General features: G+C 40.5%; 1 protein-coding gene across 1 annotated transcript in view; it reads right to left on the bottom strand.

The window, feature by feature from the left end:
• The window catches only part of MYRFL (myelin regulatory factor like), a 49,311-nt gene that overhangs the window by 15,295 nt on the left and 7,918 nt on the right, over positions 1-26,098 (bottom strand). The window contains 13 exon segments of the mRNA XM_074869376.1: positions 702-765; positions 1,360-1,523; positions 4,996-5,105; positions 5,582-5,690; positions 6,099-6,299; positions 9,143-9,233; positions 9,805-9,915; positions 11,159-11,235; positions 12,357-12,552; positions 15,726-15,873; positions 17,610-17,701; positions 19,153-19,411; positions 19,500-19,567. Coding sequence (XP_074725477.1) covers positions 702-765; positions 1,360-1,523; positions 4,996-5,105; positions 5,582-5,690; positions 6,099-6,299; positions 9,143-9,233; positions 9,805-9,915; positions 11,159-11,235; positions 12,357-12,552; positions 15,726-15,873; positions 17,610-17,701; positions 19,153-19,411; positions 19,500-19,567 — 1,690 coding nt within the window.

Genomic DNA, 26,098 nt, shown 5'->3' with positions numbered 1-26,098 from the left:
CTCCCTAAAACTGGGAGTGTGCTGCACACTGTTGATAGTCTGGGGACACAAACATTACACAGGAAGAAAGGATGGGTAAAAATAACAGCTCCTTCTCTTTTCTTCCTGCCATTTTTCATACTCTTGAAGTATTTAAAAATCAGATTAAGAACTCAGTAAGCATTGGCCAGAACTAAAAGATGAGCAGCTTTCAGGATATGTCCAGACCATGTTAAACCACAGCTGGTGTAAATACAGAAGAAGGGCACTTTTCAAATAAATAGGATGATCTTAGATGATGGAGAAATTGACTGATTTATGGAATAAAGAACATTTTACCTATTATTTTGTCTTGCTCTTTGGCACTGGCAAATGCAAGGTAGGCAAAAGAGTGAAAGACTCATCCAAGGAAGAAAGTTGAGGAACAATTATCCAAGGCTGCACTGCACCATGTGAGCACACCTACAGGCTCAACAATTCTATCCTGTTGGTCTCCTTCACACCATTATGCAGCATGGAACTACTCTCACACACACATGTATAGTCAAGTAGAAGTGTCTTGTACATGTTTTCTATCTCAGTACAGCTAGCTGAGCCTGACACTAAATAATTCAAGCTAAGGAATTTGATTCTAAATTTAGAAACATGAAAGCTTTCACCAATACTTCAGCACTTACAAAAACTCTCTCATAGGCATATTCCATATATTAAATTTCACTCACCTTGCTGGATTTTAGCCATACTGATTTTTTTGATGGCAAAAGACTAGTAGCTCGACTATACCTGCTGTAAGAGACAAGATCTCTTTAACATTCAAATGTTTCAGCAACTAATAAATGAAAAAGAGACATTTTCAATAGGGTGTTAATGTCACTTGCTTTTGCAATTTTAACATTTAAAAAGAGAAAGGCAGAAGAGTCAGCAGATTCATTTTCAAGAACAAAGGCCTCCAGTTACCTCATTCAGGTGAATGATATTAAATGCTACATTTGATTTCAAAGAAAACTTGGGGAAATGGTTTAGAAATAAGAAATACTCATCACTTCCACTGAGGCACTAATGAAGATCCTTTCTTGCAGAAGAAGCTCTGCAAATTTCTCTTAGCAGCAATTTCCAAGCTCCAGGGCTGTAAATGGACATAATCTGTCCTTGCTTTATGCAACTGAAGCAATTACAAAAATGACTGCGATTTAACAGCCATTTCAAATATTAATTTTGTCAGTGAGGTAAAAAATATGAGAAATTCGCATTTTTTGCACAACTTAAATGCTGGAAATGAGCTAACTCCACTGTCAAGCAAAACCCGTTTTCACTTCTACCACAGAGACCACTTTACCAATTTCTGTGACAAATATCAGAGAACATCCCTGACAGAGGTACCTGACTTTGCTCTCTTCACTGACTGTTGACTTTAAACTGCTCATCCGTTTCAGCCTGGACAGTTTCCTATTCCACTGTTCCAATTCTTCTATTCTTACTTCAAGATTGTTTGTTAGTTTACAAAGCTGCTTTACAGCACCAACATTCTCCATAAAGAGCTGATCCTGAGAAGCAAAACAATGACAAAAGTAGATACAGTATATTCATCAATCAGATGTAACAAGCAGGAATGAGTACAGAATTCACCTATGTAAGGATACACTGAATATTTAAAATGCAAATGCAAGTTATCTCACTGTAAATGGGACACACTTATGACTATAAAACACTTTTGCTAGATTATAAAAATTGCTTATGCTCAATTTGCAGTAAATTGAAAATGAGGACTTGCAGAAAAATTTAAAGAAGCTAAAAGGCTTTGTAGACCAAGAATTTAAACTACATTTTACAGTCATACTGTATTGAATTTTAAACCTTAACACTGTCACAGCAGGCACCTACTATTTGATTTGTAGTGCTGCAGCTGAACGCAGATTTCAGAATCCCTTAGCAAAATGTACATCCAACTATCTACCTACAGGATTGACTAACCTGGCTTAGACAAGCCAGAGTTTTTATCCATGTTGTATATATAACCTGAATCATACATGAATCAGTGAGACAGGGAAAGATCCAAACCAGAGATCAAGCAGTGATGGCATAATATTTTGTTCTCCCTTTCAACCTCTCTAGCCTCTTACAGGAGTCCTGTAAATTCTAATAGCGTGACTAGCTCTACACCTAACACAGTTTAGACACCCTCCATTTACTCCTTCTGAATATTTTACCCAAGAAAAGCCTTCTGTTCTTCTACCCCCTGCTTATCATCTAAGTATCAATCTGCTGTTGGAGAAGGCCTCAGTACAACCATCCAGGTAATGAGTATTTTACCCACTTCTGAGCCAAAAATGGTCACTGATCCACTGCAGGAGCACAGTAACAGCATATTTTCTTTGCTGTGTTTGAAAGAATGGCTTTCTTATACTAACGGACAACCAGACTGATGCCATTAGATCTTGGCCGAAGCTATTACTGCAGTTAATATTGCTAAGTGTTCCAGTCTAGTCAAGTCATGCAGAAGTAAGGCAAAAGCAGAGTTTCGCCTTTCAGATTGTAAACGCCATGCCCACCTTTCTTTTACAGGTGACTGCATTCCACAAAAACAGATAGTATTTTGTATAAACAAAACCAGAGCACAGATATTGGTGGTAAGTTGCAAACTGCGGTACCGCCAGAAGACCAACAGCCTGTTTAACTAAAAAGTGACTTCAGAATAACCTCCTGTGCCTAGAACTGTGAAATCATTCATACGGTCACTTGTCCTCATATCAATGATATGTAGCAGCTGCCCTTTCCATTCTCTTCAAATCATGCATGAATCTCTTCTAGGTGAATTCAACTAGCTGAGAAAATGGATCATCTGGCAAAATGAAGGAATACGTTCTTTGGGAAAAAAAGACTGATTAGAGTTTTACTGCCTCACTGAAGAAGAAGTAGTAAGCACAGTAAAATTGAGAAGAGAAGAAAGATTCTTGCCCCCAGATAGCAAATTTCCACACAGTTGAGACATTTCACTAGAAAATAGCAGAGCCTGGTTCAAATGCATAATGCAGTCAATTAATTTTACAGGGTTGGACAGCTCCAAAAAGGTAGCTGACAAAGAGACACAACCAAACCAGCCAATATCCTGCTTATCTGGAACTAAACTTGGAATGTGAGGTAACAAAGTTCAAGGCCTCATCACCTTCCTAACTGAAAGCAAAGATATGAAGCACTGTCCATTTAGTATTCAAGGTGCTGAGCTATCCCGGCATTGGGAGCTCCAGACATTAAAGCAGATGTTCCACCTGGACATCAGATGTTCCAAATCTCTGAATTCAATACACATCTTAAACTGTTAAACACAGATCTCTTCTGCCCCTGTCACCCCAAAGCTCACGGAACTGACCTTCACATGCTCTGCCACAGGTGTTAGGAGAAATAGGAGAGAGCACAGGTTTACCTAACTGTATTAAAAGAATGTCAAAGTGTTTGTGAAGGGATCCCAGACCTAGCCAAGTTGTCAAGAAAATGCTAAGCAGCAAATAAGCCATCGTTGTAACAACTCATTCCTGCTTGGGCCACATCCACAACAGAATCACGCCCTGCAGGGTGCAGTAGGCTTTCTCCATTTCCTAGGTCACATCCCTGGAAGACATCCTGGCAAGCATTCTCCAGAGACCCAAGCTACAGAGGAGAAAGGGTTTACGATGGGCCCAAAAGGCAGTGCTGTGAGACACTGTTACAGATGGTATTTTGTGTGATATTTCAGCAAAGAGAGATATAAATCAGAAGCTCAATTGTCCAACCTGACTACCCCATAGCAGTTTGGGGGGGGACTCAAAAACGCAAATGATGCTGCAGCTGTCAGACAATGTAACAGGAAGGGCTAAACGGCAAAATGAACCTAGTGTCGCTATCTAACACCATTGCTCTTCTATGAGCATCTAGAAATCAGTTACAGGCTGGACCCCTGACCAAACACAGCAAATTTTCTAAATGTCTCCTTTTCAACAGTATCTCTAAAAAGTGTTCTTTCCACAGCTTTACTCAAGGTGTCTAGTTCATGCTTTCTTTATATGGCATACAGCCTAGCAGGTTTAACCTATGAATTTAACTTATTTGTAGCCTATCAAAAGAAGACAAGTGAAATGCAGTATTTTTTATAGATATTTTCTCCAAGTTTGGTGGTATAAACCTGTGTTTTCTACAGAATAAGGAAAGAATGCATGATTATAATGAATAAAGGATCGTGTTCATGACATCATCCAGGCAAGACTCTTCCCAGTATCAGCTGTAAGCAGGAAAAAGCTGGGAAGTGGTCCTTGACCTGCAGTGAACCAGGGCACAACAGAGGGACTGGTCTGATCAGTGTTCTGGACAATGTCGTGTGACTGGATTCTGTGACTGACGGTCCCTTCCAGTCCTATTTCTACAGGAAAAGGAGGGGAAGAGAGCACACGACAATAGACTAAGGCATTATTTCCAACCTATGAGCATGGTAACTACTTCATGTGCCGTAAACGTTTTATAGTATATGGTTTTGAAGCTATAATAAGGATTTCAGATGGCCAAAAAAACCTTCCCACAGCACACACAGAGATAGCATTTGTATTTGGTATGAAGTGATTACACCAGGATTAGAGTAAGGAAGTTTTTATTTAACAAACAGAATGCCATAGTTGCTTAATTCACTTCTGGAACACTTAATTAACTTAAACACAAGAGAATGTTTTGGAGTCCCACTTGTTGGACCAATGCTATCAAATCGCTATCCACCTTTATCCAGCAAAGTTAGTTTTTTTCCTTTTCTCTTTTATTGTATGGTTATTTATTATTATAATGAGATTTTAATGTAAATTGTTTTTGTCATTAAAAGATTCAGCCATTTACTAACACCTGGTGGTTCATTTTTTCTCACTGATTTGCCAAACACTATTTTTTGTAAATACAGGTGGAGGCCTACAGCTTTGTATAAAGCATAGTGTGTGTTTATAGCTCCATATACGAAAAGAACAGTCTAAATACACACATCCGCTTTCTCTCTCAAGACCATACCTTGTCAACCATGAGGAAGTTCTCTATTTTTTCTCCATCATTACAAGCAACATCTCCAACTTCTCTAACAGCTTGAGGTAAAAGCTCCTTCACTTCCTGGGCTATTATGCCTGTTCACAAGATAACAGAAACTAAAGTCAGGAAACACATGGCATGCTGTTGACCATGGTTGTGTGCTTTGAGTTGCCCATCCTAAAAGCTACAGGTAGGGCCAAACACAATCTAGAATTTCTCTGTGGTAGGAAAATCTAGGATTTCGCTTTTTTTTTCCATTCCACAGAAAACAAACAGAAAGCTTTAGAATTCCCATTTCTCTGCAAAGAACAAAATTGGTTGTGATCACATACTTCATTCTCATTAAACATCTGGAAAAATAACCTCCTATCTTTAAAAATCAAAACAGAAGTTGGAAAATTAACAGAAATACTTAATTTTGGCATTTTTATATCACAAGAGATACACAGCAGAATGTGCAATTGTGGTATCCTAAGAAATGAGGATGAAATAGCAGGGTGTTAAAAGGCACTATGGCACAATGAACAACAGTGGAAGTTAAAGAAAAATGGGAACAGAGCTGACCCAATACCTGTTTCGTGGGTATTTTTAATTCCCATAACAGATGCAAATTCAGGCTTGTAGTCATACTCCACCAGCCTCATTTGTGTAATTCTTCTCAACTGCTCATTTGTATCGACCTAGTTGGACAAACACCGAGATTCACATGTTGAAACACTAAAAATGTCATGGCATCTAGGATATTGCTTAGATAGCAACATGCCTGACACGGTCACTTGGCCAGTCTTCACAGCAAAAAATATGGACAATCTTCCCACTCCCCATCGGCAGAGTGCTGTTTGTATTTTTATTGCCAGTTACCCTTCAGCCTGACAACTCCCATTTACACAGATATCCCCAGCTTCTACAGACAGCCTCTTCCAAAGTCCACAGGCAATGGCTCTACAGAGCACAGTGGTACATCTGGTTTCTTTAGGCCAGCATTTCAGCACACCCAGGATAAAGAAGCTGCTTCATGTGTCAGAACAATGATCCACGCATGTGCTGTGGTGCAAACATAAATGCCCTAAATACTCCACAGCCCTCACCTCCCGGATATTCTGTTTTGCTCGGCTGTCAGATGGATGCATGACTCTGCCCATAACTTTTGCATTTCCGCAGACAACCAGAGCTTCATCTGGTGCATCTGTGTTAATTCCTACTCGACCATGATAGACTATCGTCTCTGGAACATGTCCTCGCTGCCACAGTACATCACTGTCATTCTCAAACTGCCCTGGGTTAGATGCCTGGAAGGAAAACTCATGTTTAAAGATATAGTATAGCATAGATGTACTATTGCTTATTCCATTAGAAATTCAGGGAGAATGAAATGCCAAATCTTTAATATTTAAATTGTATTCAAGAGCTTTACTAACACATCAACAAAAAAAAATCCCAAGTGGAGTTACTTCTAAGTCTTTCTGCTCACACAGCATTGGTCTCATTGCTTGAATTCTACTTTTTTATCACTTTAAGCTAAACTGTCAGTGTCCAAGCTTTCCAAACTTTAACTTTGACATTATGGCACATAATCATTCTTTGTTTACCAGCAAACTTTAGTTGAGGCTGGAAATCAGAAAAGAGCAAACAAGGCACAGATTAAACACATGTGGTTCATAAGATCCTCTGTAATGTTTTAAACTCACTCATTAGAAATTTCGTGTCAAGGAAACAGGACTTTCAAAGAACACCTATAAAACAACTGAGTGTGTATAATTAAAAAAGGCATTCGATGTCAATAATTAATTTTATTTTTTTGAAAAAATTTGAATTCAGGCTTTAAAATTAGACCCTGAACAAAAGTATGATCACGATAAAAAGTTCGCACTCGTTTAAAGAAGCCAGGCTTTCACAAGGCTTCACCATCTACAGGGCACGGTGCTCTGCACTTATCACTGTTTGTCACAATTAGAGCATGATCTGATATGCCTGATAACCACTACACAGCTGGTAGTTTTGTTATGTTATGTTTGCGTGTATAAAGGGCCAGAACATGAGTTGCTTTCTCTCGCAGTGTATTTGCACAGCTTTGCCACTTTAAGGTTGCCAGTGGCTGGCTCACTGTACCCTGCCACTGAAGCTCTGTCAGACATCTGGAAAATGACTTTTTTTTCTTTCCAGCTTTCCTGTTGATATTTTCACCACTTCAAATCACAGCCTCTTGATCCTTCTGCTTTTCTGCCTTCGTTTTTCTTTGTCTGGAATAGTGGCCATGTTTGCAAAATCTCATTCCCTGGATTCCTATTAAAAAACTGTCTCACACACATCAAAGAAGCTCTCTTCATTGAAATTTCAGAAGAATCTAACATTAAAAATGGTAGAAAAATGTAAATTTCTAAATCTTACATTAAAATATATAATCAAATAAAAAAAAATAAAAACAATAATCCCAAGGATGAGTCAAATGTGAAAATTTAACAGCTTTCCCAAATTAGTAAAGCAATTATATTGGTAACACTGCTAGATGCAGAAAGAGAAATTCAGACGAAAGCAGAATTGTGGAAATTAATAGACAGAAAAGAAAAAGAACTTAATATGCAGGAATGATAGAAACACCATGCTTCAGTGTCCTGAAATAAAAGAACCCACAGCAATGGCCAGAATGATAAAACTTCTCAGCAGGACAGAAAACTACTGAACTCCAAACATTGACTTCAAAGCCCTTTCACAGCTCCACCCAAAAAGAAGCTCTCTCATATTGCCCTCCAGAAACCTAACCATAACTGCAGGAAGAGGGTTAATGGCACAAGAAGACACAAAGTTATGGCCCAGTTGAAAAAAGAGCCAGGACTGAAACCATCTGAAAGCCCTCATCTTCCTTTGGAAACCCCTGTGCAACACCACACATACTAGGGATTTGCACTTTTGCTCTCTCCAAACCCAAATGCTTAAACCAGGCTGTAATCATAAGCTCAGGAAGACAATGTGCCACCAAAAAGGACCCGAGCAACAGCCTACAAAAAATGATGCTAGGACTAAAAGCTTCTGATGGCCCCCACCTTTCTTTAGGAGCTCCTTCCCAGCCCCATTTAATACACTAGAGCTCTTGGTCTTACTTGACTTTAAAACAGAATGCTAAGCCTTTTCTTCACCATAAGTCAAGGACTAGAAAGACTCAATGGAAGCAAGCAGCAGCTCCCCGATTGGCCCACGCGAAACAGTTCACTGGACTGCAACTTCCAGAGGCCCTTTGCAGCCCCACCACATGACACCTACACATTTCCTATGTTTCTGAGTCCTAAACATGATTTTCATCCTAGAAATAACCATAACCCTAGGCTATGCCCAGTTCAAACATTAACCACCTGCTACTGGTCACATGAAAAATGGGCCAGGACTTTGCTTTTGGTAGTCTCCACCTTCCCTTGGCAGTCCCCCTTGCAACTCCACTCACGCTGGGGCTCTGCGTTCACTCTCTCCTAACCCCAGCCCTCCATAGCTCCTGTCACAATAGAGCTCTGGGATTTTTCTCTCTTCCAAGTCTAACCCTAACTGTAGGCTAAAGCTGAGTACTAAAAGGAAAACTTGATATGGATCAGGGGACTGAAAAGTAATGAGGAAGAGTCATGAAGAAGAGAGACCAAGTCTTCTTTTTTCTATTTTGAAACCTATATTATAACTACAAAATTAAGAGCTGAGACACTCTGGAAACACACTGGAAAGGGGCAGCTATGAGTCTTAATATTCCTATTGTTGCTTTACCTTCTTTCCTTGCATTTTTTTTTTCTTTCTCATCCTCCTTTGAAAATGAAGCATCTAGCCAATGAAAGCATTTACCAGATTCCTGGCAAGTGCAGGAAATTGTTTCACCTCAAAGAAAAAACAATCTGGAAAAATCAACATATTTGGTATTGGAATTCACAACAACCTTTCCTTTAAAATTCTTCTACAGCTCTAGTTTTAACATTTTAAAATCCCGATAAATAAAAAATAACAACATACTCATACAATATGAAACTGTACATTTTTTTCCTCAATCTTTCTGAGCCAGTAGTAATTTTTATGCCCTAGAATCAGCCCCCATAGTCTCCTGTGAATATCAAAACAGTAAATACTTTTCACATGAAAGCAATATATATTTTGTACCTACCCTCACAATGATCTTTTCAGAGACATTTGCAGACAGTAGGTAGAATTGGTCCTGAGAGACAGCATACAGTCCAACTACCAGCATGAAGTATCTAATTTGAAATTGATTTAATCAAGACAATAAATTGAAATAATGTCTTCTCACAGAAAAAAAAAATAAAATGTTTTAAATACAACTGCTATTATTGATACATAAAAAGATAGCTAGCATGGGTTTTTAAATGCATTTATGTTACAATACGAAAGAAAAATTATTTCCCTCGCTCTCAAGTAATATGCTATCTCAATCCCAACAATCACTGAAAATGAACAAAGATTATAGTAATTTCGACAAATTTGAGAAATGAAGACTCAAAGGTGAAGACCCTTCCTTCCCCAGAAAAAAAATATTATTATCTGGTTTTTTGGCTTCCTGATTTCATCAGCCATCATTCTGGCCATGATTTCCTGAAGCGATCTCTGACCATGAGGATACTTTCTTTTATTCTCATATCATTCTGTGGCTCTAGAAGAGAGGCCTTTAAGCAGATACCAAGTATCACAGAATTTGAAATAAAATCACAGATTGGGCAACACTGAGATTTTTCACAAGCATCATTTCCATTCTAAAGTAGACCTCCTTTTTCCACTTCACACACACAGGTCAACTAGCTACAGGAATACCTCTGGTCAGGATTAGGTTTCCCCTTTTTTCTCATATTATTTGCTGTTGTTTCACTGAAATGCAACCTTCCCAGTGTTACTTTAGTTATCTGGTCCTCTGGCAGATCAACTCTAAAATAGAAGAGGAAACAAGATCAGGGAAATAAGCATTTAGAGATCTACCTGGCTTATGCCAGATTTCCTCAAACTCATTAAAACAGTTTTAAGAAAAACTGGCAAATGAAAAAAACAGAGGAACCCCAGTAAAAATGCAGTAATCTTGGTTTATAAAAATGCATTAAAAACACAGTGACTATGTCAAGGAGATAAACAAGATATAGCACCAGCAGTGGGAAACTGTTTTTAGTAAGAGTCTTGTGTTTCTTGGTCTGTTTGTACAGTCTTGAACATAATAAAACTGTATGTGTTCCATATGATGGGTATTTGTTGCTTGCCAAGGTTAACATTGCTTATTGTTGGATCTGAATGCCCACATTAAAATAAATAAATTTTACTGCTTGTCCTTTTTTTTTCACCTGCACTTAATTTGTATGTCTGGAAGTATAAAATATGCACCTATGTCTCAAATACATAGTGGCAATGCTCCTGTAATTGGTAAATACTATGAATAAAGGGTTTTCATGGAGAAAACCACAGTCCACTGAACAGTCACCCATGAAACAATTTACACACACCCAGAATCTATTCGTCAGTATGCAGAAGGAAGAAGAATGCCATAATAGAGGTAATTTAGTGAAAATCGAGCTCTTCTCCCAAGATCAAAGTTCATTTTTGTAGATAATATATTCCAGCCTTTATCCCAGCACTGTCTTGCCAAACTTGACACTGTCTTATCTTTTTGTTTTAAGGCTCATTTAATTATTTACAAAGAACAGAACAGCTCCAACAGAAGACACTTGTGCCAGAAGAACAAACATTGATTCTGCCAATGAGTTAAGATGCAGAATAGCAGAGAGTTCCAGGGAGAAGGTGCACATAAGTTTCTAGCAGAGGCACTCCCCTTTAAAAGCACTTGCAAATACATCTCATGCCTATGTAGAACAGGAACATTACTGACATTTTTTAAGATGAGAAATGCATCTGCCCTACAGCTCTAAACAGTGTTGCTAGCTAAATATAAAATATTTTGGATAGACATACTTAAACACAGTTGCAAAGCTGCTGAAAATTTTCCTTCATGGAGGGAGACCAGGTATATATTACTACTGTGATTCTATGTGCACACCCAGAATGGAATTTGGATAAAGATCAGAAAACTGGCTTAGAGCTACTATGCTTCCAGGAAACTACTACTTCACATTTCAGATCAATCACGTATTGAAATAAAATGGAATAAATTTCTCAAAATTCTTACTTAACAGGATGGAAAGTTTTTTTGCTTCGATCTGACTGAGACTGTTCAATAGCAATTGTTTGATTTGGAGCTTCCACCTATAAAGAAAAAAGAATTTTCAAAAATGACAAGAATATTAAATTGTCAAACACATAAAATTTTAAATAGAAATTAATAGGTAAATTGTGTCTGAAACAGTGAAATCTCTTTCATTTCTCATGGAATTACATAGAAATTAACATAGGAACTTTCTCCTGATCAATTGACACCTGACAGCTAGTCTGAAGACCCAAATCTTTCTATGGACGTGATTTGAAAGGGGGGGGAAAAAAAAAAAAAAAAAAAAAAGGAAAAGTCATGCATTAATTTGCAAAAGAAAAATTGCTTTCTGAATCTAGACTGTTACTGGCTCATTCTATTCCAAAGCATAAATGTAGATATTTAACATGAGAACTGAACCTATGCAAGGTAGTTCCACAAGTTATTTTAATGTAATTTTCTGTACCTTCCTGGAATGGTACCAAGCAGCACTTTGCTTCAAATGGCAGTAATATTCACTAATTTCTTCTGCATTAGAATGCATTAAGCAAATCTGGTAGTAACTGCCTTGTAAAACAGCTACATGGATTTTTTTAAATCACTGAATTTTGGTAGTAAGTAAAAAAACTCATCAAATCTTTCAGAAAGATTAAAATTTCTTACTACTTCTGTATATGCAAGCGTATGGACCTATATTGGCTGGGAAGAATTTGGTTCTTAAAATGAAAATGGAAAGCCTGGTAAGAAGAAATGAGGAAATTTTATTGGTTTTCTTCACGTTAACTGTTCAGGAAAAATAGATTTGATACTTTTCTTTGCTTTGTGACTTTTTTTAACACATCTTTTTGACCAAAAGGGTAGACTGGCCACCTACACAACAGCTGACACCCTTGCACTGCCCACAGAGGGAACAAAATTTCAGACAAAGAGAGGGAAGTCAGTGAAACCATGGCAAACAGGCAAACATGATGTCTTTCAGCATATAGCAGCACAAGCGTCCCTAAAACATCACTTTTTTTGCAAAGAGTTCCACACAGAAGCCACTAGCAACTTAAAAGAGTTCTTTTTTCAGTTCTGAGTCAAAAATTACTAAGAAAAGAGTTAATTTCAATTATTTACCTCATTTTATGGATAATCACATACTAACTTATTAAAAGTCACAAAGAGGAGAAATACTTGCCTTTATTCCAAAAGCTTTCAAGCAAAACTTTTCTATTGGTTTCCCCCCCAGCTGAGTTTTGACATATTTTGGATGTCCAGTGATTCTAATATGGACTGTGATTTGGAAATGATTCTTCTTCTGGCACACAAAGGCATCATCTGTTGTTGAAAAATTAAATCCTTTATCTGTGACAATGTGATATCCTACAGCAGGTCTACAAAAACAATAAGAAAGAATAGCAACTTTAAGTACAGGCATATTTGAGTGACATCTTGAGCTGTATTTTTGATGTGGTCTGAAAATCCATTGGAGTTTTACTGACAGAATGGGAGCCAAAATACATCTTTACAATCACCGGTTCTAGCAGTATTCTCTTCTTAGCCTCTCAGAGGTGTAAAAATGAAAATGCACATAAAATGTACTCTAATTCTAGTCTGACGCACAAAATGTTTGGAAACCAGAGGTGGTGAGGCTTACATAATCCTCACTTACAAATCTGGTATAAAGGAACTCTGTGCACCTAAAAGCACAACCAAATCTTTTAGTGTATTCAATCATTCATTATAACATTGCTATAAAAAACAGAGCTGAATGAGTGCTACAGACAACAATGTGCTAATGAGCCAGCAAGGCTCCCTAGTTTATTCCTGAATTCCCACACCAAGTGCTTCTGCAGAAGCTGCTGGGATTCAAATAAGGCTTTACTCAAGCTACAAGAAAAGCTATTGATACTGACTCTCTGGCCAGATGACTATAAAACTCTCCTTTATAATATTGTCCATCCTTTCCCAACTAAGGAAAACCTATTTATTCAAAAGACTAATTTGTCACCCAAAGAGTATTCTGTCCTTATGATTCAGAGCAAACAAGGAAAGGTATCAAAAGATCTTTCTAAAAGAGACAGTGAACTCACCATCCCAATAATGTTTCCAGTCCTCTGATTTAAGTGATGGATAATTCTGAAATAGGACTATGTGGCAAGGTTCTCTTACATGGGCATTGACTTTTCTTGCTAATGAAAGTTTGATAATGATGATCTCATCTGATGCTACTGAGAACCTCTCATTAACACAATTACTGAAGATGGCTTTTCAGAACTCATCCATTCGTTTGCACATTATTAGTTGGAAAAATCAAAACGTACAGATTTTACAAGAAACATACAGACATTATTATCTTTTTATAAATTATGAACAAAAGGCCCCCTTCAAACAATCACTGATTATCTGGGACACGGAATAATGATAAAACTACTTTGTAACTACTTCAAAACTACTAAGTCATATGTTAATTCATATTTAAAATTATATGAAGTGTCTATCATCTCCTCAAACCATCATTATTAAAGAAGCAAAACTTCAGTTTCTCCCTACAGCTGATAAATCTTTTTATTTATGTAGGAAATGTGTGCATTTCATAGTAGAAAAAGGAGTAATTTTTCAGATTTAGGTGTGAAGCAAGTTCATTAGCTGATATTCTTAAAGCAATTTCAGAGTATTTGCTTACACACAGGCAAGCAGATTTAGAAGCAAAAGTAGAAATTGCCATTTCTCCAAGTTGAATTGTTTGGGACAATAACTCCCAAAAAGGAATTTCATGTTTATCATTTTCTGAGTATGCCATTTATAGTAACCAAGAGCAAATACTAATTTTGATCTGATCGCACAAAGAATGGTCAGTCTTACCAAGCAGTACAGTAAAACTTGGAAGAACAATTAGGTAGCAAGGACTATCCCTGTCACACAAGCATCCCTACTAGAAATACACTTCGAATTCCTCTTTCTATTTAGAATTTGAGTCTTCAGACAACATCTTTGGAACACAGTCCCACCAATCACAATAGTAATGGGGCAAGGGGCTAAGAAAGTGCTAAGCAGACACAATGCAGGTCATAATTAATGGTAGAGTAACCTTTTCTAATGAATCTACCTCAGCTAACAGCATTTTGTTGCAAAAATGAATTAATCAAAAGGTTAAAATATTGGATTAATAAAATGGAAAATAATAATTAACCTGAGAAACACCCCTAAAGTGGGCACAGCAACTCTGAGGTACAGGACCAATCCATCTACACTGAGCAGTGATAAGCACATGCCTCTTTTGAGACTAACAGAATACAGGATCACTACTCAGAAAATCTGTGCACCATGCTGTAATTATAGTGCATCTTGGAACAAAGGGACCACTATTGACCTCACTTAAAAGCAACACTGTCTTCCTCTGCAAATAATACCTCAATCCCCTTCCACAGTAATGGCAACAGTACATGTATTTGGATGCTTTAACGCTCAGCATCACATTCTTCTTTGTCAACACAGGCCACAAAGAAATGTAGGTCTGGAATTTCAATTTTAAGTGTATGGGAACCAACAAGTAATTGGGTAGTGGCAGGAGAGCAATCTCCCACCATCAGCTCACAGCTCTCTCATGTACTTGCAGACTGAAAGTGTAACAGGAGTTGGAAGCCACTTCTATCTAGAGTGACAATTCACATCACAAACACAGCTGGAGGTTTCTTGGTCCATCCAGCTCCTAAGAGTAGAAAGGTGTGGACACTGAGCTGTCTCTTGTCATGTCAAGACCTTAGAAGAAGGGTTGTGTGGGACACAGTAAGATGTGTATTGCCCCTGTCACACTGTGCACAAATGTCAGTGTGCAGCACTGATACTGATACACTCCAAACTCCCATGAGTGCTTTTAGCAGTTGGGCTAGAGGAAAATTAAAATTTACTATACTATTTAAGTCCTGTGAAGACAGTGACAAATTGCTTGCACCAATCCTGGGGAATAAACCAGGCACTCTAGAAGGGGTTTTGTTGTAAGGGACCATTCACATGGAGAAAATGGAGAAAACCAGGGATGTGAAGTGACCTTGGAATGACCTTTGCAAGATCATGTGGCCAAAAAAAAATATTTACAGTTCTGATGTATACAGGAAAACTCTAAATATATATGTCTATAGTTATTAAGACTTAGGTTATATGCGCCTAGAAGTACTACAGGTATCTTCTATTTCCATTTTTCTTTAATGTTTTAGGCCATTAGAGGGAAAGGTGCCATATGCTCAGTAATTACTTGCCCCAATGTGCTTGACAAAAGAAACAAAAATGAACAGATATTTAAAGTTAAATTCATTTTACTTTTTCCCTTAAACCCCTGAAAGGAAATGAGAAAAACTGGCATGAATTTCAACCAGTGTTTAAAATTCTGCTTATCTGATACATCTGCAGATTCATATTCCATCATGCCTGCTATATCTCCTTCTCCAGTCTTATTTTCAGTAAGAACAAGGGATGCCAAAAGTATCATTTATTTCTACAAAACTACAATACCAGCAGAAGAAAAACCAATAAACCACTTTTTCCAAGTGCAAATATCAGTGCTTACAGTTTTTCATAATTAGAGTTAAATAAGCTGTTCCACTGAGAAGTTTGATATGGTTGCCATGTTAGAGCTTGACAGCATTTTTCCAAAGCTGCATTCTGTCCATCACTGTCATATTCTCGCACTTCAGCTGCACAGTCCTTAACAGTTGCTGTAGAGAGATAGTGACAATTCAGTTATTACTTTTGTCACTAGCCAAAAATCCTGCATAAACATTTTTATAAATATATTTACATATATACATACATATAAAGCACAAAAATATTGCATATATATGTAAATCTGATTGTCCTTTGCAGTTACTCCAGAAGGTTGTGTTATATTCCCTTGCCCTAGAAAACAAATTTTTCAGCTTTCCTGATTTGCAAAATATTACACAAGTAGCACTTGCTATTTTTATTCTCTCCAAAAGAATGGATAGTTTCCTTTGGGGAAACAAAAAGAGAAAAAAAAAAGCAAGCTAAGCATTTTACTGTACAGTTACAACACTGCAAGAAGCAATTAAACAAAATAATTACATGTTTCCCATTCTCTCTACTACAGGTTTAAACTGAATATACTCCAACTCACTGCAACACGTACTTTGTTCCAGAGTAGGAGGCACAGTTTTCCAATAGCAAGCACATTCATCACAAGCTCTGGTTGACTAGTTAATGCTTTCTGAGGTATTACACATTTTATGAAGACAGAGGAGAATGTCATAAGAGAGACAGGTAAATGGAGTACAGTAAGGACAGAAGAAAATATGTCATCGAGCATATAAGCTAAGATCCATCCACAGCCAGTGGCAGCACAATAAGAGAGAGCCTACAGAATCATTTCAGGCCCAAGCTTCATTTGCAATTCCCCACATCTGACATAAGCAGAATGAAAATATAAGAAAAAAGCCACAGTAAGGAAATTCACATCTCACTTCTAAATGATCTTTTTTCCAATAACACGAGTGTCAGTATGATTTTATTAAGAGTGACTCCCAGGAAAAGCATATTTCAAAGCTCTGTCTTTACATATTAAAACAAGCAATAGCAATTTTAGGTACAGAAGTGTCTTCTCATCCTCTCTTTCCAGCAGTGGTAGACTTAGAGGACCAGTCCCAATCAAGCAACACTGATCAAATAAAAGATACCAAAGGAAAAGTAACTTAGTAAATCCAGTTGCTACTCATTAAAAGTAGTCTAAAAGACTGATTTAATGCTGAAAAATAACTTGCTCTGAAGAAATAACAAGTAACTCTCAGATTTTCCACTAACAGACAAGGGTGAAATTCCTCAGATAAACTGTTCATTACAAACTGTTCATTCACAGAGAGCCTCACTTCACAGAAGCTGATCCATTTCTGTATGTGCTTGATAAGCTTTTTTCTACCAATTGGTATAAGCTTAGCATTTTTATCTTGATAAAACAACGAACCAATTAATTTGAGGAAGGTGTGGGGAAGAACACCCAGCTTTTACCAAGCTTCCGCATGGCTACACTTTGTAGAAAAAATATGGAGTTGAGATGATAAAGGGAAACTGCAATTTGTTTGCTCATCTACCACATTAATTCCCTGTCAAGTTGATCCAAGATGGTTTCTTTGCCCAGTCAATTCAGCACCAAACAAAGTCAGCAGAGTATGGTATCATCCACGTTCTGCAAGCTCACACATGGAGAAGGGCAGAATATTTTGTACAGAGAGTCCTCATGAAACATGAACCTCTAACACTTCCCTCTTCACCAAATATAAATAGGTCCTGGTTTTCAAAAACACTGAAAAGGTAAATTCCTCCAAACCTCATAGTGGAGTACAAATTGTTAATACCACCACCTTTTCAGAGCCAGAAGTCACTGTACTCTTAAACGTCTATGGCATGAAACATTACATTTCATCTTCACACAGTTGCTTACCTTGCCTGGAGTCCTGAGACAAGACTGGAGAATCAGTGGCATCTCCCAGTAATTGTGAGAGCTTCCTTTTTTTGCCTGATGCTGCAGAAATACTTTTTTAAAAACACACATTGCATTACTCATTTATAAGTTTAAATACACATCTTGCAGAATCATAACAAGAGAACACCCAACTATCCCATTCCAACTGTATTGTCACCCAGATTCTAATTTGCCTGGGGCAGGTGAGTGTTGTTGGCTTTTTAAAACTGAATTATGCAATTTTTACTTCCAAAACATAAACTATTTTTTTATTTCATATGAATAGAGAAGTTTATCTCTTTTCAAAAATTTACACAGTGCATGTTTTATTGTTTCCTGACATTTGTATTAAAATCACAGCTTTATCTTGAATAACTGTGCTGCACTGAGCACGAACTCACTCTCCTTCTTATACAGAAAACACTAGTAGTGGTTAAACTAATGCATTAATGAAGAGATCTCAAAGGGCAACTACTAGGTAACTGTTTTCCCCTTTTCCAGAAAGTGAGATTTCAAAAAATGCTCCTTTGTGCTAAGGCAAAAAGCCTTATTCCTAAATTTCAATATTATAAAATGTAAACTAGAATATCCTAACAGATGGTCACTCATTCTGGATGGGAAAAAAACAAGGCAAACTCCATGTCTCAGTCAGGCCCAGTATGTACTCAAACTAAGGTACAAACACAAGTAGAAGAAAAGCCTACCCACCACATTAATTATTCTTTTTCTGGGTTTGTTCAAAAGTTCCATATTTGGTCAAGAAGTATTTTATATCTTAAGTTCCAATAACCAAAGTATTCCCTCAAAAAATAATATGATTTTGACTAACTGGCATCTTCTACTGGAAAACAAAGAAAGAACACAAATAGCTCCACTGAGAAACCCAGGCCCAGCTTCCTTCACCCTCGTCTAACACATAATTGAGCTCTGTACAGAAGAGGAGACAGGGTCAGAGCATCTGCAAGCCCAGGACTAACACTGATGAATTCACATTTCTCTCCCAACAACCAGAGAGGCCCCCCTCTGGCATGCAATTAATTCTTACTAGGTATCATGGTTGGATGCTTGCACTACCCAGCGCATTTTAAATAATTAAGCATCCACAACACGCTAGTGGGTGAATATGGCAGATGGTATATGAATACCATTTCACTTGCTTACACAGATATGACAATTATTTTTCTCTCATGCCACTTGTCAGAACACCTACAAGATCCTTATGGACAAATCCCTGTAGTTAGTATTGCAAAACACCTGAATAATCAGTTATGGTGCACCTGGAGGTCTCTCTTTAGCCTTGTAACGTTTTCAAAATTGAAATCCATTCCTACTTCCAGTCTGAACTTCAATCAAGATTTTTAAAGAACTCTCAACCACAAGTGTGTCAAAAATGTCTAAACACTGCCATCCTGTGGAAAATGTTACACCTACGGGGATTTTACACGTCTTAAACCATGTCTTCTACCAGATCTACCTTTTTTTGTATCTGTCTCATCCTTTGCATAAAAGATTTATCATTTACCTAGAAATCTGAGATGCACTCGGCTGAAGGTATGAAGAATTAAAACTCAAACTGCTGGACGATGTAGAATTATTCCAAGGAGTCACAGCATTTTCTGTTTTCAGGCAGCAGCCTTGGGGAATGGTGCAGGGATGCCCACTGGCACTGGGGTCTGAGTAAGTCTCCATGAACCTGCAGGGAAGCTTGCTGGGTGCCACAGCAGATGGACAGGGGAGCGGAGGCTGCAGCCCACTGAGCGACATAGTGTCATACCATGGGGCTACAAGAAGTAAACAGAGAAGAAAGTAAGGACAAGGAGCTGGAGACATTATTATGAGCTTGGGAGAGGCTGAATTCATGTGACCTACTCTGGAGCTGTGGTGGAGAACACGGTTCCGATCCAGAGTCCGGTGGGGAGTCTGGCAACTGACTTTGCCTAGAGATGAAAAAGAGACTTTAATTTTTACTGGGAGGAGACATGAAGGACAACCACAAGGCAATGCTGAAAGTAGCCTGAGGATGGGCCACCAGGCTACTGATGAGGGTCTTCAGTAAACATTGCTCACCACGGCTGCTGCCCCTTCTCACAGGAGCAAGGGCACTTACACTTCATCAGACTGTCTCCTATGGCCCTCCACCTCTCCCCCATGCAGAGAGGCCCCACTTCTACCGGCTCTTGCCCAAACCCCCCTCCACGACCCACAGACTTCAATCCTCCTTCCTTCCTGTGAGCTGTTCTTCTGTTACCTCTGTGTATACCAGCAACTTCAAATGCACGGAGTTCACAAGGGCTTTAAACCCATTCTCTCTAGACTACAGGTTAAAGATCTGGACCATCTTCATCCACTAGCCGATTTCTTAATACCTTAGTTTGGCCACAGCACTCTTAGTCTCTATCAGATGCTAGCAGGTCCCATTTTAGCACCTTGCTCACCACAAGAGCCAGCCCAAGTGCAGAGGAAAGCAGGGGCTGCCTCACAGGTGGGAAGCGCACTTGCCCAGCTTGAAACAAGGCAAATAATTCTATATATGGCAATTGTATTCTATTCTACCTAATTCTACCAAAAATATCCAGAAGCTTAACATGGGGTTTCCATGGGTGACAAGCTACCTTCTCTCATGTCAGTCCTACAGTCTTCCAGTTCTGGAAGGACATAGGGGGAGTCAAATAATTACTATCTTCTATACCTAAATCACAAAAGAACTGAAAATAAAGAGTACTAACAGGTCCATCCCAACAGCCTCCTCAAAGAATAGCTTCAAAAACAAACCAAAAAACCCCACCCTCATTCCTCACAGAAGACAAGCCATTCAGTCGTGTTTTAACCCAAACACCACTACTGACCAGTTATTTATTTAAACCTGAGTTTATTACCGGGGAGAATCTCAACGCCTTGCTAAAACCTGACTAAAGACCAACTCGCAAGGGTGCACCAGGCAGGGTCTGGGCAGCGGCGGCCGCGCTGTGTGGAAACGACCACGACCGGCCCCCGACCCTTCGCGCGCCAGAGCCTCAGCCAGCCAATCAGCGGCGCCCCGCTCCCGCGGCAGCGCTCCGCCCCACCGCCCCTCAGCCAGCCAATCAGCGGCGCCTCGCTCCCGCGGCAGCGCTCCGCCCCACCGCCCCTCAGCCAGCCAATCAGCGGCGCCTCGCTCCCGCGGCAGCGCTCCGCCCCACCGCCCCTCAGCCAGCCAACCAGCGGCGCCCCGCTCCCGCGGCAGCGCTCCGCCCCACCGCCCCTCAGCCAGCCAATCAGCGGCGCCTCGCTCCCGCGGCAGCGCTCCGCCCCACCGCCCCTCAGCCAGCCAACCAGCGGCGCCTCGCTCCCGCGGCAGCGCTCCGCCCCACCGCCCCTCAGCCAGCCAACCAGCGGCGCCCCGCTCCCGCGGCAGCGCTCCGCCCCACCGCCCCTCAGCCAGCCAATCAGCGGCGCCTCGCTCCCGCGGCAGCGCTCCGCCCCGCCGCCCCTCAGCCAGCCAATCAGCGGCGCCCCGCTCCCGCGGCCGCTGCCCAGGAGAGCGGCAGACCCGAGGGGACTGCGGGCCGTGAGCGACCCACGCTGGAGCCAGGGACAAACGAGTAAAGAACGAGGAGAAAGAAGGAGAAGCCGTTACGCACCGCCCCACCCCCCTCCCCGGCGGCAGTGGGAGGGGCTGAGTGTGAGGCGTGGCGGCTGCAAGGGGAGTAGGAAGGAGGGAGAAGTGCCCCGTTTAAATTGAGCCTTAACGGCTCAATTAAGAGGCGAGGGGGAGGAAGGGTGTTTCCCTAAGTGTTTAATTGTTTATATTCTCTTTTTCTCAATATACGAGTCAGTGATCAAAAGTCTGTGTTAACTGGTAACAAAAATGTCTTGAGTCCAGGCTGTCTTGCCCACGACAAAGGCTGCTCACGAAGTGCAGATCCACGCAGCGCCCCGTGTAGTACCCAGGTCACCTGCCATGAAACCGCCTGCTGAGCAACGTGCACCGAGCCAAATTCAGGCAGAGCCGGGCTGCTTTCCTCAGAGGCTCATCTCCCAGTTCACGTCCTGTGAACTGGAAAGCAGGGCCGCCTCCGCAGCAGCTCAGGGTTGTTGGCAGTCAGCACTGCGCTCAGGAGGAACGCCCTTGGCACCCTGGTATGAAGCAAGGCCCCTGCGTGGCACAGCACCTTCAAACCCCCGGTGGGAGCATGACAGGTGCAGAGGCATGGGGTGGGAGGGGAGGGGAAGGCGGTTACACTCCAACAGTCATTACGAGAGCTGGGGACTGGAGGCATGACAGAGGAATCCTGGCTGGGAACCAAGAAATTCCATGTGGTCCGCAGACATATCCTTGCCAAATCCCACAAGCAAGCAGGAGAGATTTATGTTTTAACACCTCTCCTTGGAGAGGTCATCATGGAAAGCCAAACAATTTAAGTGTGTTATGTGATTTTTACTGTTCACTGTTTGCTGTTACTCAAAACAGGTAAATCTCTGAAAACATGACGTCTCCTGATTCCTTTCTAAAGAACTTCAAACACACTGCTCTGTACAAGAACATGCCAGCCCATATTTTACTGTGCAGCTTTCTCCTGATTTTCAGACAGGGAGTGAGTGTTTCCTTGTGTACAACTGACACTAAGAGCTTTGCTCTCAACTTGTTTCCAACAGCTCAGCACATTCACATGCCTGAGGTTTGAAAGAAGGTTCTTCATTATTTACTCTTTGGTACATATGCTTGATGATATTGTATTATATCTCCCTGTGATACTCTGTTTTGCTTTTACACTTACAGTGCTTCTCACAGAATCATCAAGGTTGGAAAAGACCTTGTAGATCATCCAGTCCAACCATTAACCTCACACTGACAGTTCCCAACTACACCATATCCCTCAGTGCTATGTCAACCCGACTCTTAAACACCTCCAGGGAAGGGGACTCCACCACCTCCCTGGGAAGCCCATTCCAATGCCCAACAACCCATTCTGTAAAGAAATGCTTCCTAATATCCAGTCTAAACCTTCGGTGGTGCACCTTGAGGCCATTCCCTCTTGTCCTATCGCTTGTTACTTGGTTAAAGAGACTCATCCCCAGCTCTCTGCAACCTCCTTTCAGGTAGTTGTAGAGGGCGATGAGGTCTCCCCTCAGCCTCCTCTTCGCCACACTAAACAACCCCAGTTCCCTCAGCCGCTCCTCGTACGACATGTGCTCCAGACCCTTCACCAGCTTCGTTGCCCTTCTCTGGACACACTCGAGTAATTCAATGTCCTTTTTGTAGTGAGGGGCCCAAAACTGAACACAGTAATCGAGGTGCAGCCTCACCAGTGCCGAGTACAGGGGTAAGGTCCCTTTCTTGTCCCTGCTGGCCACGCTATTGCTGATACAGGCCAGGATGCCATTGGCCTTCTTGGCCACCTGGGCACACTGCTGGCTCATGTTCAGCCGCCTGTCCATCCCCCCCAGGTCCCTCTCTGACTGGCAGCTCTCCAGCCACTCCTCCCCAAGCCTGTAGCGCTGCTGGGGGTTGTTGTGGCCCAAGTGCAGAACCCGGCATTTGGCCTTATTGAAACTCATCCAGCTGGCCTGAGCCCATCGCTCCAGCCTGTCCAGATCTCTCTGCAGAGCCTCCCTACCCTCGAGCAGACCAACACTCCCACCCAACTTGGTGTCATCTGCAAACTTACTGAGGGTGCACTCGATCCCCTCGTCTACGTCATCAATAAAGATGTTAAACAGGAGTGGCCCCAAAACCGAGCCCTGGGGGACACCATTCGTGACCGGCCACCAACTGGATTTAACTCCATTCACCACAACTCTTTGGGCCCGGCCATCCAGCCAGTTTTTTACCCAGCAAAGTGTGTGCCCATCCAAGCCACGAGCAGCCAGTTTTGCCAGGAGAATGCTGTGGGAAACGGTGTCAAAGCCTTACTAAAGTCAAGGTAGACAACATCCACAGCCTTTCCCTCATGCAATAAGTGGGTCGCCCTGTTGTAGAAGGAGATCAGGTTTGTCAAGCAGGACCTGCCTTTCATAAACCCATGCTGACTGGGCCTCATCATCTGGTTGTCCCACATGTGTTGTGTGATGGTACTCAGGATGAGCTGCTCCATCAGCTTCCCGGGCACCGACGTCAAGCTGACAGGCCTGTAATTTCCCAGATCATCCCTCCGACCTTTCTTATAGATGGGTGTCACACTGGCCAGTTTCCAATCTGTCGGGACCTCCCCGGTCAGCCAGGACTGATGGTAAATGATGGAAAGCGGCTTGGCGAGCACCCCAGCCAGCTCCTTCAGCACCCTCGGGTGTATCCCATCCGGTCCCATAAACTTGTGTGTGTCTATGTGATGCAGTAGGTCACTATCTCCTCCTAGATTGCGGGGGATTTATCTCCTATTAGACACTGTAAAGGATTGCTCTCTTAAAGTGAGACCTGAAACTACACCATAGTTTAAGCCAGGCCAAATCCTTCACAAGTAGCTCACAGCAACAAGCAGATGTTCCCACACTACGTAGCAAACCCACTTCATTCCTTCTGCATTGAAAATAGGAACGTCCTAAATCAACAGCAGACCACTACAGAGAGCCATGCTTCTGTCTCCAGTCAGCTGAGGACACAGGTCTGTCACATCTTTCCTGATTTATTTCAAGTTTTTCAGTCCGTGATGGTGCTTTCAAAGCAGGTTAAGAGAGAGAAAATCCTATGCCATCTTGCTGCCATTTAAAGGAACTACAGAGGGTTCCTCTATTACATTAGGAATAGATGGAGGTTCAAGAAATGGATTCTTAACCCTTTCAGGTATTCAAACAGTGCTCTGGATCACTACCTGAAAGACAAGTGCTTAAGGTGCATGTTAGGCTAAAAATGCTAGAGCAGAGGAAGGATGACAGAAGTTTAGTGAGGCACACCTCCTTTACTCAGGCCCAGCGTTCTGGCAAAAGTTGAATAAAATAAAATTGCTTAAAGGGATAGATACCCTCATATTCAGAAAACACGTGTGTTCCCACGTACACAGCAAATATTTTCAAGCATCAATGGAAAATTTCCATCACCTGGTTTTCATTCTACTGTTTCTACTTCAGATTTTGTATTTCTGTGTTTGAATGGCATGAGAGAGAACAGTTTCATTTTTGGTCACAACCTATTACTTTTGACATGTTCTTCCATATTTCATAATGGTATTGCTACTGTTTTTTTAACATGCCACATCCACAATCCTGCATTTTGGGTTACCTTCAACTATATGATTACTCTTAAAAAAATAAATTTAAAAATTCCACATTAAAATAATCATTAATTTACTTCAAAACAAATTTTCTGCTGCTTTTATAGAGTGTCTACTGCTCCAAACATTGTTTTCAACTTTGAATAAAGTAGAGAATTAGTAAATATTTTAATTATTTTTTCCTGTAGGATATTTGATCCATAGCTGCTGAATTCCAAATGTGCCTTGAAAATTTAAAAGGATACATCCATAAAAGTCTAAAACTTTCCTTCTGCATATTTGGTTCATGTTCCTGGTTTCAAACACTGCCTTGGGTACTCGACTTCTGTTTTAAGTTAAGAGTATTTCAGTAAGGTACAGAGACATTTTCTCAGAGAAAGAAAATATTCATAAAGTACAGAGGTAGTAGGGATATGTCTCCAAGTTAGAACTGTACTGAAACTGGTATTGTGCTTTTTGAGAAAAAAATATTCTGTAGCTTGAATGATTCTATATTAAGACACAGTATATCAATTAAATGCTTACTTAGGAAAGGACATGGCAACCCTTTTTCTCCTTTCACCACTCAAGAGTAAGCTATTGCTGTAGGAAAAGATGAAGAAATCACATGGTGCTTCACATGTGGTGTAAGAGGAGAAATAAACGTAACGCCAACAACCTGTCTGATGCAAGACAATCTTTAATGGACCCTTCCATTTGCAGCCAAGACCTTGGTGGTAACCACACCCTTTTCATTGCACTCTGCATTCAGTATTGCATGTGCCATTATGTTAATCTGCATTTTATATATCTATAGAGGCTTTTAATTTTTTTCTCCTTTGACATGTTTTGGGAAGTTCCTTTATGAGATGCTATTCTGCTTATGCACAAATAGTCTGCAATACAGACAAATACTTAATAATTTTAGAGATCTAATGATTCAGTAAATGTTCTCCTTAATCCTATAATTAATGAAGTATGACTGTAGTATCAGCGCAAAATCCTGTTGAGCCTCCAAACCCACAGTAGCTTTACGGACTGTTTTATTTCATGTAAATACTTCATAGCAATACAACTATAATTTCTAACACACCTAAGCTACATAATAGTGTGCATGTATCTATATTTCTGCTATTTTTGCTTTATAAAAGCAAAAGCATAATATTTTCAAGTTGTCATAGAGGAGTTCAATAATCTGTTTAATCTGAAACATGTTTAGTCACTCTAAAAAAGATTATGTATATTAATATACAAAAACCTATTCATTCTTCTTTACTTTTATAGCATGGGCAGAGAGAGAAC

The sequence above is a fragment of the Strix uralensis genome, chromosome 5 (assembly GCF_047716275.1).
Source record: "Strix uralensis isolate ZFMK-TIS-50842 chromosome 5, bStrUra1, whole genome shotgun sequence".
Classification (NCBI taxonomy): Eukaryota; Metazoa; Chordata; class Aves; order Strigiformes; family Strigidae; genus Strix; species Strix uralensis.
This window is presented reverse-complemented; position numbering and strand designations above follow the sequence as displayed.